Source organism: Diuraphis noxia, unplaced genomic scaffold (genome assembly GCF_037042655.1).
Source record: "Diuraphis noxia isolate RWA-SAM2 unplaced genomic scaffold, SU_Dnox_SAM2 contig0004, whole genome shotgun sequence".
NCBI classification, from domain to species: Eukaryota; Metazoa; Arthropoda; class Insecta; order Hemiptera; family Aphididae; genus Diuraphis; species Diuraphis noxia.
In genome coordinates, this window is record NW_028301714.1 from 52622252 (window position 1) to 52641313 (window position 19062).

Here is a 19062-nt window from a genome sequence, read left to right on the forward strand (position 1 = left end):
AATATTGCGTCCCACTATATTGGTTACGTAGTAAAACTTTTGTTTCGTTTTCAGGGGTTCTCCGAAGTATGTTAATTATAAAAAAGCCTGGGCTCTGATATGATGTTTCGATAAAGATATAAATTACGATAATAAAGGGGGGAGTGTAATGGTCGGGCGGATTAAAGCGTCGGTTCGAACCCTGGTCGCGGGCGGCATCGCTTTCCGGGCAGTTCCCGCTGTCTGGAAAGAGAGGCCGCCGCCTCCTACCCGGGCATGGCAGAAGCCTACGGATGCCCATTTCCCCCAATGGCCTATGTTGCCGCGGGTTAATAAATCAAAAAAAAAATCACGATTATGAATAAATATAAACCAACATTTTGACTAACAACATTATTATTATTAATTTATTTATTATATTATATTATGGACTACCTATATTGATTTTAATTAGTTCTAAGTGATTTAACGTTTATTTACTTTTTTATTACAATTTTTTAATTGACCTGTGAATAGTGATTATAGTTATAATTGTTATTTATTTATGCTAGTCGTATAAGAACCCTTAATTAAAATACACGAATTGCGTTCTGTATTTTTAAGGACGCAATTCGTGTATACCCTTTTACGGAACCCAACTTAGGTGACCCTTATTTTATAGCTAACTTATGGGGAAATTATTAAGGAAATTTAACCACAGTTATTACAGGTTACAAGTAGTGTAAACAGGAAGACCTGACAAATGAAATAACTTTTGTTTTTTGTATTAGCCATTCAATATTTTAAACATTTTTTAATCAACATTAACATAACATTTATTTTATAATAATCAATTTTCGCTACTTTTATTAAAAGATAGGTACTCTGTAAAGATACTTGAAACAATATCATGTTATATAAGCGTTTAGTTTAAAAACTTTCGGTCATTTTAAATATACACACAATGATATTATAAAATCAACAAGTCCCTGTGTTTTTTTTTTTTGTGAATGACACTGACAGTTACTTATCTAAAGAATTTTTATAGTTCCGAAAAGAAACAAAACAAGCAATTCAATCCCTTTATCTATGATTATTGTAACTCATAAAAACACCCACGAGCTGTCTAATTTTGAACAATTTATAATCAGTTCCATTATTTATTTAATTTTTTGTTTTTATCCATTTGTATTTTATCAACGATTTTTATTTAGATCCAAAATACGATAACATGTTTGAAAATGGGAACTATAGAAGACGTCGAAGAATGAAAAGACCATATAGAACAACACCTTATAGCAGACCTGGAAATTATTTTGGACCAGATTATAGTAGAGGTATTTTAGGATCACATCCTACAAATTTTGGTTCAAATCCAAATATAACACCGAGATTTGACCACAGGTTTGATACGTTTGTCAATAATTATTAGGTATTGTAGGTATAGGTATGTATTGCATATCCAATATAGTTGATATTTTTATTTCAGTAATAGTTGGCCAATATCACCTTATTCGGCAGTTCCTCAAACGCATCAATTGCATTTTCCTCTATCATCTCAGGTATGTTAATTTTTCTTTATTAATTCATTTTTTTTTTTTTATAATTAACAAATACACGATTAATACAATAGCTATATAACTAGGTATACCTATGTATAGTATACGGGTGATCCAGTTTACGAAGATAGAAAGGTATTTAATTTCAGAAAACTAACATTTTTGAAAATATTTCTGTCATATAATTTTTAGTCATTACAAAACCTCGTTAACCGAAAAAATAATAATTTTTACTATTTTCATCGTTATAATTTTTTTTTTTAAATTATTTACTCGTTCAAATGACATAATATATTTTTTAATTCAATAGTTATTTCGAAGCAAAATGTGTTTTGGAGTATTTAGATCTATAAAAATAAAATTTCGGACTAGCTGCTTATTACTTATTAGTTATAATAATTTGGTATTAAACGTATTTATGAAAAGAGTAGTTGAACCGACATTCTGAGGAGTATTCATCAGCGACTGGTACCATTCCTCTTCAATCGTCAAAACTGTTAATAGTGTTAATCCTTAATATACTCATAATCTCTCGTCATAAACTATAATTGTATAAGTACATCAAAGTACTCTAAAAATATTTTATTTAAGATTAAGGAGTTAAAAATAATAACGATAAAATAATATTAAAAATATATTATGAATTATGATAAGTCAGCTAACAACTTATACTAAATAACTAAATTGTTTTGGAAATGCAGAGTGTTTCACATTTAATGTATCACCCGGTAAATGGTACCTATTCCTTCACCAATTCTTGGAACCATTGAACATTCATTCAAATTCCAAACATTTAATTATTTGCTGTGACCTATCTAATACCTAGCACCTACCTACTACATAGGTACTAATAATCAGTAGCGTATATAGAAATAATTTTTGGGGTGGGCTATAATATATAGTGACTAACAATAATAATTATCTAGCACCTAGAGACTACAATATAGTTAACAGTCAATACTGTAATTTCGGGAGGAGCTGCAGCCCACTAGCCCCCTCCCCCTATATACGCCACTGCTAATAATATACCTAATATTCATGGTTTAATGGTTAATGACTAATACCTAAGTATTTAATCTTTATCTTGTACATGATTTTATTTTTACATTAATGTTATGACTTATGAGTAAGTCTTGGAAACTAGCAATTAGAGGTACCTTATAGGTATTTATTATTAATTTTAATTTTTAATTTAGTTGCAACCTGTGCAATCGGTTCAGATCTCATCAATGAATCATTCAAATTACAATCATTTACCAACAACCATGGGTAAGAAAAATCAAAATCTAATTAAGTATGCTCAAAAACAAAACATTTTCATTTAATTTAATTAGTTCTGTTATGTTTTTAGCTAGCCCAATTATGACTTTTGGTGGGACATATCCACAATGTCAACGGCGTCAACAACAAGAGGTATTACCAGATACTACACTTCAGTATTCTTATTGGGCCACATCAACATCTTCTCCAGATCATATGATTTCAGGTTTACAAATTTAAAATCATTAATAATTAAATGTACCAAAAATTTTTTTTAATAAGAATATTTTCTGTTGATTTAGTGAAAGATGAACATTTGAATCTATTGGAAAAAACACAAGATACATTGAACCTTGACCATTTCGAGGTACAACCCCAAAATGTAGATTTTGAAGTAACAGATTCACGACAAAAATGTTATTTATGAAAAACAATTTGTGAATCTTAAACACTCGTTTATTTATGGTTCTATGATATTATATCAACACCTAATACATTAATAATAGGTAAAAAAGAAATGTAATTAGGTATGTATAGCATGGCTTTTTATCTGAATTCAAAGTTTATATAATAATTAATTTATAAAGTACTAATATTATAGTAAGTGTTAGAAAGGGGATTCTAAGAGGCATATCAAGTTATATCATTTATTATTCTAAAGTAGGTACCTAAATATAAAATTATTTAATTTAAAAATAATTTTGTCAATTTGTAAGTATTAATAAGTTTAGCGCTTGTTTAAACTTAAATGTATTATTTATAAATTATTGTTTTTAGCTTAATGTCAAAGCAACAAAATACAAAATATTTATTTCTTATATTATATTGTTACCAAATGGATTAAATTGTATATATAATAAAACAATTGAATTAAAATCATAATAATATACCTAATTTTATAAATGTGTTTAGTATTAACTGTCAGTATTATATATTGTTAAGAAAGAGAATATATATTTTTACGTCAAATTTAAAAATGTCATAAATGATAATAATATAAGTATAATATTAGACTTACTTAACATTTTAAAAGTACAAACAAAAATTAAGAGCTTAAATTATGAACAAATAAAAATAAGTCTGCCTCTCATATATTAATATTATTAATATTAATTTTTGTATTTTTGTATTATAAAATATTAGGATCCTATAACTTTTAAATATTTTAAGTAGGTACCTATTTTATTGTTATTTATATATACCTATATTAAGTGCCTTATATATAACAGTTTGTGATTTAAATATTTAAAATAAAAATGATTTATTATAGTTATTTTGTTTATCCAATAATAACTACTATTGTTTAATCAATATTAATGTAGATAACTGTGTATGTATAGTTGTATTATCCGTAGTATGTATACATACAGTTTTTGTGAGAATAAAACAGTCCAAATTCTTACTAAGTTTTGAGTAATTATTGGATGAGTGATTAAAATGTTGTTTTACTAGCTATTTACTACTATTTACACTAGCAATAGAAAAGTTCTAGAGATTAAACCAGATAATTACTCAGGATCAAAATTTAGAATAACCACATGTCATGTCCACATGGATGATGATAATAATAATAAAAATAACCACATAAGGAAATGATTTGGAAGGGAGTTCAGATCCTCTCTTGAACTCTTTATGAAAAGGTTTTGATACAACGGCGGCATTATAGTATTTTAATATAATTATTCTGAATACTAATTAGTATTTAGTAACTATGTTACTATGTAACTGTTACTAATTACTTACATGAAGTAAGTTGGACAGAATATATATAAACCATAGATATCTAATCACTAATCTCATAATCACTTTTTGGCTTAAAATCAGCAGGTATATACATGAAGATAGTGGATAACACATTAGGGTAATAAATGTTTGGACACATTGAGCCAAAATCCAACACATTTGGCTAAAATTACTAATTACTAATTAGATACATAGTTTGAACAGTTAGAATAAAATGTAATTGGGAGATTTATGTGTTGTTGGGAATATACACTTATAAGAAAATTTAAGAAATTTACAAAAGATAAAAATAAATATTGATGGTTTTTATAGATTCAATATAATACAATAACTACATATCTATCATAAGCGTGCGTAGGTATTCTTGGCAGGGGAGGAAATACTTTAGCTAAGGAGGTCCAGACTCCAATCCCCCCACCCGATTTTCTCCAATTGGTTGGTATAATATTATATTTTGGTGTGGAGGAAAATCTCGCAGGGGAGGCAACCGCCTCCCCTGCCTCCCCCGTGCGCACGCTTATGATATCTATCAAAATATTTTTAAATTCATGTTGGAAAAAAATGTTTTTGGGAGATAATTAAGATCCAAACTCATCATATCTTCTGGATACTAAGGTAATAATTCTAAGACATAATAGGCTCTAAAGAGACATAATAAAAAAATTGTTTAAAATTTTTACTACGCCTATTTAAAAAATAATAATATTATTTTCCCAACAGTACATTCATGTTTGAAAAATGTGTACCTACTTTAACATATACCCATCATTCTCACAATTCTCAGATAAAGTATAAATTTGAAACATTTTTAACAAAAAAGTTTGCCCCAAAAAGTGACTCACAAAAAAAACATTATTGTAAAATCAATACATTTAATTATTGCTACGCTCAAAATCTAATTTGAACATTTTTTTCATATAATTGTGAATATTATTAGTGAAATAATAATTTGGTGGCCTTAGTGACCTAAACCCAAACTGTCTTAGATTTATTTTAGTTCTAGGTTTCTATATAGGTATATGTGTAATTTATATAGAAACCTAAACTTCTGTATATATATTTTTAAAATACCTTATATCCTCAATTGTCTCTCTGTCTCTTAGTTACCACTTTACGAGCATAATATAACAAGTTATGACTGTTGATATACCTATTAAAATATTATATCTATTTATTAATAGTCTTTAGTTAAGCCGGATTCACAGCTACGTAGTGTCAATCAAACTACATTCTGATTGGACGTTTAAATTTTGGTATGGTGGTATAACCAAACTAAAACTCAACTTTTAAGCCAATATGGTTACCAGTTGTAACCATAATTAGCCAATATTGAGAAATGACAATATTTGAGTATTAATATAGATTCATACTAGCCAATGTAAAAAAATAGGTATCAAAATTTAAAGATAAACAAGTATTTTTAAATAGTATTAAAATACTTAAGAAACCAAGAATATAGTGTGTTCCCAGAGTAAGCTTTCCTAACTCATTTTTTCTATAAGTTGATATAAATATTATTTGTTTGGTAAATGAGCTTAAAAATATAATAGAAATGTTTAATTTAAAAAATTTCTAGTTCAAATGTTGACAACATTTGTCAATATCACATACCTATTCAAATTTTACAGTTAAAGATTTATAAGATTTCAAATTTTTATAGCTATGGCTTGAAAATTAAATTAAAAATTAATAAAAAATTTCTTAAAAGTAGTACATACTGTAACCAAAGAAACATTAATAGTTTTAGGATAATAAGATTAAGTAGGTACCCACTTTTTCACAGCATTTCGTTGGAAAACAATGCTTAAGGTTTTTTTTATTTCATACACTAAATAAAAATTAAATATGTAAAAGGCTAAATATATTTTGTTAAGTTCAAACTAGTTATTTTAATAAAATACTATATTATATAATAAAAATATGTAAAATAAAAACAAATATTGAAATATATTTTCACACTATAAACACACAGGTATAGTAAGTATGTAGCAGTATATATACTTATTTATATTATATTAGGTTAGAGTTATTTAATAATTTATCATTGTGTTAATACTCTCTTTGTGTCAAAAATTATGAGACTTAATACTGTACAAGAAGTTAAATGCATTCACCTGAAATTCCAAATAATTAACAGGTACTAAACATATAATTGTTATAAAATATATTTTGAGTACTATTAATTCAAATAATGCTAAAAAAATATAAGTTATATTAAATATTGTATTTGTAAAAAAAAAATAAAATAAAATAGAATTACTTATGTATGGTTTTTCATAATTTTAAACCTTAATTTAATATTACTAATTATTAAATTAATAACACTAATACAACAAATGGAATGAATCAACAATGTGTTTTTGTGTGAAAATAAATCATAAATAAGAATATAATTAATAAAAACAATGATTATAATATAATTTCCATTTAAATATAATAGTATTTTTACAATTAAAATCCATAGCATCATTAATTTAGTGAGGCTTTGGATACTTACCAAAAATATTATCAAAGAATAATACAAATGTATCATACTAAATATTTATTCAAGAATAATCGTCATCATCATCATCATCATCATCTGATAATTCTGCATCAATATTTACACCCTAAAAATATTTAACAATAATATTATTTTCTTATTTACTCTATAAAACTTAACATTTATAATTAACAAAATATGTGTAGTAAAATGTTAATTTAAGAAGGAAACTATATTAGATATGAGTTACAACTAAAACCTAAGATGATAATGATAATAACATAATATCATTAACAAAAAACAATAAATTCACATGATCATAAGTTAACCAAACGTTTTGTGAAACCGAATTAAATAGAAAAAAAAAATTAAATAAATATAATGCATAAATAATCAATATTTAAGCAACATGTACTTTCATTACAGTATGAATTTTAAGACTTATAATTATTATAACTTCAACTTTCAAGGAAAAGACATTCAAATGTATTAAATTTTTATTTATTATGAATCATGAGTATGATATGATAGTTAATCAGATTTGACAATCCTCATACTACAAAGTATAAATCTGGAAAATATATACTGAATTTAATCTTTATTTTACATTACATTTAATGTTTAAAAACTAAAACACTAAACTCTAAAAAATATATCTAATCAACAATATCATGATATTTATGTTTTATTCACGTCAGTTTTAAATGGTTTAATTTGTATAATTTTGATGCTAGTGTAGCGTGCGATCTACCGCTTACGTGTGCTCTACCTGTGATATACCTACTATCCAGTTCTTTATCGGTAATTTATCGTTAACAACGTAAATGTTATATTTTGTCTCCGATAGTCGATAATAATTTAGTGTACTTTCCGAATTTCGACAACGCACATAGTCCTTATCCGTTATTGTTTTTGTCTATTTCCATAATTTTTTTGTTTTTGTTAGATAGTTCCGTCATGCTTGACATGGATACTCTCTACCTATTATTAAAAGGGAATGTGAAGTTGGTTTTGTCATTCATTCAGATGAGTGGCTCTCATACCAATGTTTAACATCAGAAGGGTTCATTCATGAAACTGTTAATCATCAAGAAAATTATGTTGACCCCTTAACAGGTGCACACACACAGGGTGTTGAAAGATCATGGTTGGATGCAAAAATATCCATACAGAAGAAAAAGAGATGCGTATCTATCCAAATTATTGGCTAAAACGAAACTTATATTATGTGGATGATTATTATTTATTATATTTTATATTTCCAAAAACAAACTCGTAGATCGCACGCTATACCGGAAACGAGCTGGTAGTTCACACGCTACACTAGCACCATAATTTTTTATGACATGGTTATTAACTTAGTTTTTTATACTTTGGTTTAGAATACATATATATGGGGTGAGGATTCAATACTAAAAACCTTGGTGGAAACCCTTCCAAATGCTAGTGATGCCGGCTGATACTTGATCACAGAACACATAAGTGATTGCAACCAACCACCATTCATCAAGTATAAAGAAAACTGTTAATAAATTAGATTAAACGTAATATTTTACCGTTGATTCTATATCATCCAAGTTCATGTTCTCTAGCTCTTCTTCTAATTCTTTATCTACATCTTCAAAATCATCTACTATTTTCATTGGAATTAATGGTGGTGGTAAAATGATATCTTCTTGTTTCTTATCTACATCTAAATATTCAAAACAATCATATGAGATATATTTTATGACTACATTTTATATCAGCTTTAAACATTAAAGCAAATTTTTCTGTGCAATTTATTCGATAACACAAAAAACTGGCCATTGGAATGGCTTTACAATTGAGAGATTTAACTATGCAAGCAATTTAATATGCTAAAAAATGTAATTCTAAACAGAAAAACTAGTGATTTTAAATGTCATTGTTTTTTTCTGTGAGCAGCAAAAAGCTTGATCCAATTTTATCATGTACCCATTTCAAATAGCAAACATTAAATTTTTCATATTTGATACTTTTGAAAGGTTTGAATTCTTTAGAAAAAACTATCAAGAAATTATTGGAAAATGGTGAAAACGCAAATTTGTCAAATTAAATATTTTGTTATTTAGAAAGTATTTAATTTTTTGTTTAACTTTTGAAATTATTACAGAATTCAAATTTTGGGTTGGACTTTAATGTTGGAATTTTTCCTATCAAGAATAATTTGAGATTTTAAACAATGGTCATGTATACAATATAGGAGCACCACTCAGAAATGTTATACTGAATGCAATACATCCCTAAGTGACCTATACTCTGTTCAAAATGATATTGTATCACCGTGGCCAACTTGTGTATATGAGGATTGATTTCTTCTAGTGATTGACTTAGTGAAAGATGCATTTGACTGTCACGTAAAACAAATGGTCACTACAGAGGTAAGAATTCATTTTGAACAGAGTATAGTCGATGGCCAGGTACATATGAAATGTGAAATACTCTATTCAGGTTAATAATTAACTGCTCAGCTGACAAAAACTGATCATGTACCATCTATAAACAGCTTCTATTGCAAAAATGTAGAGTAGGCAAGATATATATATATATATATATCGCCAGACAAAAGTTGTATACAGGTGGGTCACCAACGTGTGCGACCTATTATATAGATGAATAACACTTGGGATTTTGCCGTTTACACTAAAAAAATTGGTGGGTCCAGTAAACAGATCAAGCCCAACTACAAGTTGATGTGATAAGACAGAATGTGGAAACATCAGACCCACTAACACAAATGTGTGGAACCTAAAATTAAAGTTTTTAACGATTTTGATTTGTTATTAATGTGTTTTTTACCAAACCCATTAAAACACATAAAGAGATAATGTAACAACTGAATTAGCGAATTTTACAGTATCTGGGACTCAATCTGCAAGCAAAATAATGGTTTATTCTTAACCTAGAATATGTACACATACTATTATTACATCAAACTGTTTAGTTGCATGACTTATTTCTTAATATTTATTATTGAGAGAGCATAACACCTCAATTTGTTATTTATGATTTACTACCCTACAACATGGTAAATTCATGTTTATTGGCTTTAATATTAGAGTAAAAATATTACCTAACCTAGGTGTTTATATATTACTTTCTTAGGATATTTAAGTTTTTTATGTATAACTTATATGCAATTGTTTTATTTATTTAAATTTTTAAATTTTTATTTACACATCCATAACTTCCTCACAAATTTGAATATCATAAAAAAAAAAATAATAAAAACAATGTAGAAAAATGTTCTTACCTATAAAATTAATTATGGACCAATTAACTCTAATATTAAAGCTGAAAATACAAAATTGGATCTGCTGAATGTCAACTTTTTATATTTAATATAACACTTCCAAGTTTATAGGACAGAAATAACACATGCAATAATGGAATTCTTTTATTACTATCTTAATAGTTAATAGTTACTAGTTGTAAGTTTATTATAGTATAATAAAAGTATTTATTTTTTTTTAGTATATTAATAATAATTAAACAAACAAATAACTTTTTACTTACAACTGGCTTGTAAAACTTCAGTTTTAATGTTAGCAATTTTTTCATTTAAACTAAAACTCGATTCTTGAGTTTCAGCTGTTTTCATTTCTTCTAGACAATTTCTTTCGTGATTCAACTAAAACAAATTAAGACATGTAACAAAGAATAAATTATGTTTAACTACTTAAATAGCTTACTGGAGTATTAGCATAAGCAGCAGCTGGCAATTGCCTTTTCCTTTCAGCTTGTAAATATACTTCTGTTTTTAATGATTCCTGATAGTGAGGGAATAAGTTTTCATATTCATCAGGATTCGCTAACGATTCACTAGCTTTTACATTAGTTTTGCTTAATGAATCTTTCCACAGTCCAACAACATATGACATTTTGCTAGGTAAATACGATCGAGCAAAAAATGCTGCTTCTGGCAGCCTATCAGTTTCTATTAATAATTGTAAACATTTGTCTAAATTTCCCAATAGTAAATAAGATAGAAATGATATATTATTTTTGCCATTTAAGTTAGTACTTTCAGCTAATTTTTTTACCATTTCACTATTACCTAGATTAGAAGACAATTCATTTTGATTAAAACCAATTGAACATAATGTAAGAATAATCAATGTTAATACATACCAGAAGATGTAGCTAACAAAAGTAATCCACCATAATCTTGAGCCTGATGAAGACATTCTTGTGCTAATTCAAGATTAGCTTGTGCAGTAGCTAATTCAGAGAGTTGTCTCCATTTTTGAGGACTAGATGCTTCCTTTGCAAGTAAATGTGCTTTAGCTAAGTCTTGTAATTGGATTGCCAATTCAAATTTATGCTCAACGTCTGTTGATACTGACAATGCTTGTTTTTTATAACCCTACAAATAAAATGTTATAATTAGGTAATTATACATGTATTATTATAAGGTAAAGAAAACTTAGCTAGAAAAATTAGCTGGGTAACATAGTTTACAGTAGTTTAGGAAATGACTCAGACAACCTTTTTTTTTTGCATTGCCAAGTAACTCAATATTTATCGGTGGTTGAATAATGAAATAAAAATAGTTAAGTAGGGTATTTTTATTCTTATAAGTACCATGAGTAATAAATAATAATCTATCATTTAATATTCACATTACCTGTTTTTCTAAGAAATGAGCCACACGAGTTCTATATTGGGATGGAACTGATGGTAGTATACGATCAGCAATTTCAAAATCTTTCCTCATTACTGCAGTTTGGTATTCCAATACGGATAAAAGAAGGCTATAAGAAACAATGTTAAGTTCCTTATCACCTAAGTAGAGTCGATTTTCTTTAGCAACATATCCTAAGAGATACATTGTACGGTCAAGATGAGACACAGTGACAATTTCTCCACCAACATAATAGTTAATACGATTTACTCCGTTGGTGTAAATAAAGCAATCACCAACCCATAGACCAGTTTTTACAACTTCTTGAACTTCTCCTAAAATCTAAAATACAATTGAAGGCCAATGACAATTAAATTATTTAAGTATATTTAAGGTTTCAAGTAATGTTTTTAACTTGCCTCAAAGGCATCTTCAAGGCCATCAGGACTAGCAGCTTCATAATTGGATGCTCTTGCCGCACTAAGTACATTGACGTCAAAACGTAAGATAAAATATGCTTCATCAGTAGCAAGACACACCAATTCTCCAGACTCAGACCAAAATACATGTTTAGGTTGAGTCTCAATCCTTCGTACTAAGTTACCATTTTCCCAATCATATAAAGCCAATCCAGTAACAGATTTCACACCTAACAAATAACCTCCAAAAATTCCATCAGCTCCACCTTCTGGTTTAAAAGACTTTTTTTCTTTAAAATTCTTAAAGACTTTAATTGTAGAAGAATTTTCTCTTATTGCATATTCAGAATCAGAAGACCACACAAAATCTTGAGCGGAGCCAAATGCTTTATTTCGTAAAGCCATTGATGTATATATAATATACTCTCCATCACCACATACTACTAAAAATCTGCCATTTGGATTATGAGATATTGACTGTGGATAAATTTCACAGCTACCCATGTCCTTAACTTGTATGGGTAAACGTTCACCATCTTTGATTTCAGTTGCTTCTGCTTGAAGCATCGCTTTAAGGTTAGCTTGTTGAATTTCACTATGACGTGCCCAGACAATTTTACCACCATGAACGTCCATTGACATTGCTGGCTCTTCACGACCAACTTTAACCATTATACTACCTTCGTCATAACTAAAAAATCATAAATTAAAATTACTTTTTAGAGTTTTAATTAATAATAGCTTTTATAATGATATATTGATAAATATTCATACCCTAAAGCTACATTATTAGATCCACGTAAGCAACAGATTGTCCATACACGTTCTAAACCATAATTTAATGATGATTCTAATCGATAAGTACCAGAATGCCAAATTCTGACTGTACCATCTTCTGAACCAGTTAAAACAATTGGAAGTTCTGGATGGAAACAAACTGAAAAGACAAAAATATAGTGTTGAATTACAAAAATGTATTAAAATAGTCAACACTGTTTTATTACCAGCAGAAATATTTTGAGCATGGCCTTCTAATGTCTGAACACATGTTTTGTTTTGATAATCCCAAATTTTAACAAGTCTATCATCAGCACCAGATATCAAATAAGGCTTATCTCCAGCATGATAATAGTCAACACAATTCACTCCCTTTTCATGTCCTTCTAAAGTAAAATTTGGCGTTGAAGAACCAAGTTGCCACACTTTAACAGTCCGATCTAACGAAGCACTGGCAAAAGTATTGTTATCTTTAGGGTTAATCATAATCTGCATCACATAATGTGTATGTCCCTCAAAAACTTGTTGACAAGCCCATTGTTTTTCCCAATTCCAAAGTTTTATCAGCATGTCATCTATAATCCATACAGAATATATCAAATATAAAAATAATTTTCTCTGTAGAAAATAGGGAGTATGTATTTTCTTTTTCTAGCTTTATGGACTAATAGGGAGAGAGCATAACAAGTCCACCAGCACAAGATAATATACCACATATAAATTTAATACATACCACTACTAGTAAGAATAAAAGGTTGTGAAGGATGGACAGCAATACTTCGTAAATAATCAGAATGTGCATCCAGTTGATGAACACGCTCCAAAGTGTTATAGTTGATAACACGTAATTGCATATCATCTGAACCAGTGACAATCCAATTTTTCCGAGCTACAAATCGAGCTGCTCTTACAGGTAGTTCACATACCTATGTAAAACATTACATATATCAACAGTATATATAAAATATGTTAATTAATTGAGAAGACAGTAGTCCTAATTTAAAATATGCAGTTTTTTTTTTAAATATAATGTATAACTAATAGCCTCCCTATTACCAAGGATTAACCAAGGATTAAAAAAAACATTTCTAAAAATTTGAAAATAACCAATTTGTTGTGACTTATTTATAAAATAGAGGGGGAAAACAGTTTTAGAATTGGTTGAGATTTGAATAAATAACATTAGCTTAAAAAATAAAGCATAATATTGTAAAATTATCTGATTTTCGCATTGATAACTAATGCTAATCCATTAAGAAATAAAAAATATAAAGAACACACTACTCATCGAAATCATATATTATTTTTATATCATGGTTCAATACATCATACATGGATTCCTATGCACAAGTCCATTTTATAGACAAGTTCATGTTGGATATAATAATATAATATGCTGAACAATATTATAAAAACAAATATAAATATCATATATATTTTCAACGAGTACTGTGTTCATTGTTACCTATTAGATTAGCATTAGTTATCAAAGTGTAAAACCAGATAATTTTACAATATTATCCTTTATTTTTTAAGCTACTGTCATTTATTTGGATCACAACCAATTCAGTGTTATATTTTTTTAAATATAAGTAGATGTCATTCATTAAAAATTCAACTGATATCAAATTGTTTTTTTCCCTATATTATAAATAAATAACTGATGAAATCTGTTTCTATATCTACATGACAACTAAAAAATTAAGTACAAACTATTTTATATTTAATATTATTTATGTTATTTTATAATTGTTGAATAGTATATTTTATAAAAAAGTAAATTATGAACTTGTAGTTGTTTTCTAAATTATTAACCATTTATTTAAAATATTTATCATTATATTGTAATGAAAATACACTGACATTACAAATTAATATTTTTTGTAGAATATAATTGGTATAATGATTAATAATTGATATACAAAATTAATATGTATACAAAAATAGATAAAAAGGAATATGAATCATTTATTATAACTAGGTAGTTGAAATAATTATATTTAGCTTCTATTTTTTTTTTTAAATAAAATAATAAAATATTAATTCTTGTTTTTTGCTAAGTTGTTATGATAGTATCTACCTATATATATTTATTTATTTATTTATTTATGTATTGTTTTAAAATATTTATTTGAATTTTATAATTGAAATTCAAACAGATTTATTATGAAAATTAATTTAAAGTTATAATATATAGACATATGGGACCCATATAATGTGACACTATTTATATGACTAAATATCGAGAATTTAAATTTAATATGGAAACAAACTTATTTTTAATGGAAGATATTAAAAAATCACAGAATATCTAGTTTTTAATTAACAATGTATTGGTTTACTTCATATGATTTAATGAGTGTAGCTGTTTCATGGTTCCATATATGAACAGTGCCGTTGTATAAAGATGCCAACATCCATGGCTCTTTGGGATGAAGGTCAACGCATTTTACACGGTCTGAACGAGCAGTCAGCTTACGTTTTATGTCTAAACGTAAAGGCTGGAAAATACCAAACAATTAGATTAAGCACATTATTCAGAAGTTGTAAATATGATGTGGTAGCATCCCATACACTCACCATTTTTAAAGTTTTATAATTAAAGCCTCAGAACATCCACCTGGTCAAGTATTAGTGAGAAGTATCTATTCGTTCAGAGTATAACTTATACGTATTTAAAACATTAAAATTGTAATCTGTAGTCGTGTAAAGATTGCGTATGTACCCTAAAATCTGAATGTTGTCGTCGGCAGAAAGCAGCCTGCGGTGGTGTCTATAGTCTTATCAGTGTAGAGTATGGTTATCATCGTCAGCCGATGATGACAGACGTGTACACAAACAGTCGTACCAACCCTTAGATCATTAACATTGTATATTAATTGTACTATATGTATTTCATCTATTCTGTGATGTAAATGCCAATCAAATGTATTCGGATCACAAAATAGTGGTTCTGAAATAGTCATTTAATATTTAATCTAATATTCTAATACCAGTTTTTCCAATTTTTTCCAGAACAAATGTTTTGTAGAATTATAGATTTATAGATGATTAATATACTTGAAATTTGCTAGACTAAAACGACGTGAAAAATAACGCACTTTGATGTTTGGATCGTGTCAATATGATATGGTAGAAGTTCGCAAAGATTTTATTAAAGTTATCCCACATTATCATTTATCATGCACCGGAATAATGAATCATTAAATCGTGTAAATAATACATATGATCAAATCATCAGATTCATCCAATTTTTTTTTTTACACCAATTTTGTATAATGAGATTCCTGAGTTGGTTTCCAATTTTAGTACATATTTATTAATTATCAAGTTGAACTTTTAATCGTTAAAATTTGAAGCCCATAATATAAGCGAGTGACTAGAGACTTGTCACATGGGTCGCATGGGTCCATTATTCATACTATATTATAATCTAAAGTTGAGTAGGTTGACACATTTACTATTATTTAAACTTAAAAGTAAGTATAATTGTGAAAGTAAAAAATATTTATTATTTATTAGTTTAAGCATTATTTAGTAACTCACTGTGTAGTATAGAGTTGAACATATTCAACTTGTAGACAGGCTGCAAGTGCCAAGACGCCAAGTTGTAGGTAAAATGTGACCTTACGTTTTGTTATCTATGTTTTAAATATTATACTGTAAAACATGACACGACGCGGTGAGTTGTAAACCCCCTTAATCGTAGAAAAAATTGTATACCTACTACTTACAGTTACATGATATTTATTGTGTTGCTAATTGCTACCAATGCTACATACCGCAAATCGCAATACCTAAACGTCCTGAACATAGTTGAATCATTGTTAAAAAAAAGTCAACAGTAGATAAATCCTAAGGTTAGGCCTATATGGCTATATATTTATATACAACAAGTCCTTGGAAATTAAGTCAAAATAACAATTTATTTTAAAATAAAATGCAATAATTATAATTACTAAGTCAATGCCTACCTATGTAAAAAAAAAATCGAAATATTATTAATACAATAACAATATAGGTATATGTCATATGTGCATAATAGGTATGTTATGAATTTATGATTTATTTCGTTATAAAGGTAAATCATTTAAAATTATAGTTCCAATTTAAAAATTAAAATAATACTTAAACTTAGGTATTGGTAAATTCGAACATTTTGTTGTGCAATATCACAATATATCTTACTGTATTTTTCTTTTTACTAATATGTAGGTACCTGACATTTTGGTAGTAAGTAGTCTACCACAGTGGCGCCCAGAAAGGTTAGTAAGTAAGGCAACTGCATGTGTTCTCGAGTACCTATATCAGGGAAAAAGTCCCCTGTGGCCCGGTAAGAAAGTCTCCAAATTAATATTTAATTTTTTTTTTAATTTGCTTTTTAAATATTTAATTTAAATTCAGTATTTTATCAAATATATAGGTATATAGGTCATAGGTAATTCATGTTACATAATTTATTAAAAATAATTAACAAACAACTAAATTAAATAGGTACCTAGCTAGCTGTCCTAGCTTTCTAGGATTAAAAATTATGCTCATATATTCATAACATAAAAACAAAATTATTATTCTCTACAATTCTACATAGTTATCTAGATATTTTCCTTCAGTTTTATTGATGTATACAAAATGCGTATATATATAATAGAAGATTTAAATTTAGTCTTTTATCGTATATATAAGTATTTATAAACATAATTGCACTTTAAATTTATTAAATTATATAAGAAAATATAATATAAAATACGTCTTAAAATATTATAAAAAAAATATAAAAATGTATTTATTTTGATACACGCTCTTCGTAAAATAATTAAAAATTGAATAAAATATAAATTTTATTAATATTATTTTAAAAGTAGCCAATAGGGAAACTTTTTTTCCGTTTACCGTTCTCGAAGGGTAGTGGGTGTATATTACTTCAGGTTTTACAGGGAAGCTTATAAATTTATAACATAAACTATAGTATATAGTCTATACTATATAATAATTAATTGCCTTGAACTACAGACTACCTACAGTGAATAATAAGTGAAAATATTTTTCATAAATAAAACATTGGGTGGGTGCAGGTACGTAACTAGACATTTTTCTATAAGGGGGCTAATATTTTTTGGCCCCTTTCTGTTTTTTGTATCCAATACCACTCCTCTCCTTATCAGAAAATATCTATAAAAAATAATACTACATTTCACAATGTATTGTCTGTATTAGTTAAGCATTATATTTTTGTTATTTATTAACATAGGTATACAATAGACATCTTAAAAAACTATATTAGGACAAGTCGTCTATTTATATGGTTCGCTGCTTAATGCTAAGTCTTTAACTCGATAGATAATAATATTATATTAGGACATATCATTTTGTTAGGCATGTTTATTTTATTATACGATTACCGTAGTGGTCCACTATATTATAATATAGTATTATCTGTATTTGTGTTTATCAAATGTGTGTTCGATACCCGTATTTGGCATTCCTAGATTTCAATTTATTAATAGACGTCTTATTGTCTATCTTGTATTATTGACAAATATTTATAAAATTATTAAAATTTCGAAATTTAATTTTTGTTATACGATCGTTAACTTTACTATATTAAGGAGTACCATATAATATACAATTAGGATTTAACCGGCTTGGGACAATTATGTTACACACCATAATATTTAAAAATAAAAATCAAGGGGGGCAGTCTAGGGCCACTGACATTTCTTAGGGGCCAGGCCCCCCTTAGCGACGTGCCTGGGTGGGTGGATGACAAACATTTTTTAACTGCATGTGCTCTTAAAATACCTTTGTGCGTCACTGCCCACTGGTCTACTGTTTACCACATGGCACATATGTTTTAGATCTTCTCACACTATTCATTATTGTATTCGACATATTGTAATCGATAAAATAAATTATTCAATAACATAAAGTTTATAAAAGAATAAACTGCAATTTGCAAATCTGAAATAAACAAATTATGAATACATCTTCAAAAATGAGAGCTTAGATGATGGGTTTGAAGTTTCGTCTGACGTAAAAATGTCCTATATAGACCCAGCAACCACAACCACCCAGGTCTAAGTGGACCTCAAACATACCGACTGGCAACTTCTTTAAAATATTCCAGGAATATATAAAATACCTAGGTTTTAACGTGTTGTATATAGAATAGTAGAATACTAGTAAAGAATTAAATATTAATAAAATAATAAATTATAA

General features: G+C 27.5%; 2 protein-coding genes across 3 annotated transcripts in view; one reads left to right on the top strand and one right to left on the bottom strand.

Annotated features, from left to right (window-relative positions):
* LOC107163323 (uncharacterized) overlaps positions 1 to 3932 on the top strand; it is a 23137-nt gene extending 19205 nt beyond the window's left edge. The window contains exons 5-9 of the mRNA XM_015510691.2: positions 1173 to 1362; positions 1448 to 1520; positions 2714 to 2786; positions 2869 to 3003; positions 3080 to 3932. Coding sequence (XP_015366177.1) covers positions 1173 to 1362; positions 1448 to 1520; positions 2714 to 2786; positions 2869 to 3003; positions 3080 to 3204 — 596 coding nt within the window. The 3' untranslated portion in view covers positions 3205 to 3932. The remainder of the gene's footprint in view (positions 1 to 1172; positions 1363 to 1447; positions 1521 to 2713; positions 2787 to 2868; positions 3004 to 3079) is intronic.
* A 2516-nt stretch (positions 3933 to 6448) lies between these two features.
* beta'COP (coatomer subunit beta') lies at positions 6449 to 15619 on the bottom strand. 2 transcript variants are annotated; one of them, XM_089225652.1, is made up of 13 exons: positions 15424 to 15619; positions 15186 to 15344; positions 13577 to 13769; positions 13071 to 13418; positions 12841 to 13003; positions 12067 to 12757; positions 11651 to 11989; positions 11155 to 11389; positions 10716 to 11080; positions 10540 to 10654; positions 8559 to 8695; positions 7018 to 7129; positions 6449 to 6634 (listed from the first exon to the last, which is right to left on the bottom strand). In XM_089225652.1, the coding sequence occupies exons 1-12, from the start codon at positions 15424 to 15426 to the stop codon at positions 7067 to 7069; spliced, it is 2811 nt and encodes a 936-aa protein (XP_089081778.1). In that variant the 5' UTR covers positions 15427 to 15619; the 3' UTR covers positions 6449 to 6634; positions 7018 to 7066. The 2 variants fall into 2 exon arrangements, with proteins under 2 accessions (XP_089081778.1, XP_015366204.1); XM_015510718.2 differs by having other exon boundaries at positions 6449 to 7129.
* Between the last annotated feature and the right edge of the window lie 3443 nt (positions 15620 to 19062).

Excerpts from the sequence above, each read along its gene's own strand:
- beta'COP (XM_089225652.1), bottom strand. Across the intron at positions 13,419-13,576 it reads TTTTATTCTTACTAGTAGTG|ATGACATGCTGATAAAACTT; the intron begins GTATGTATTAAA and ends TATGGATTATAG. Across the intron at positions 8,696-10,539 it reads TGAAGTTTTACAAGCCAGTT|ATGTAGATAAGAAACAAGAA; the intron begins GTAAGTAAAAAG and ends TTGAATATTTAG.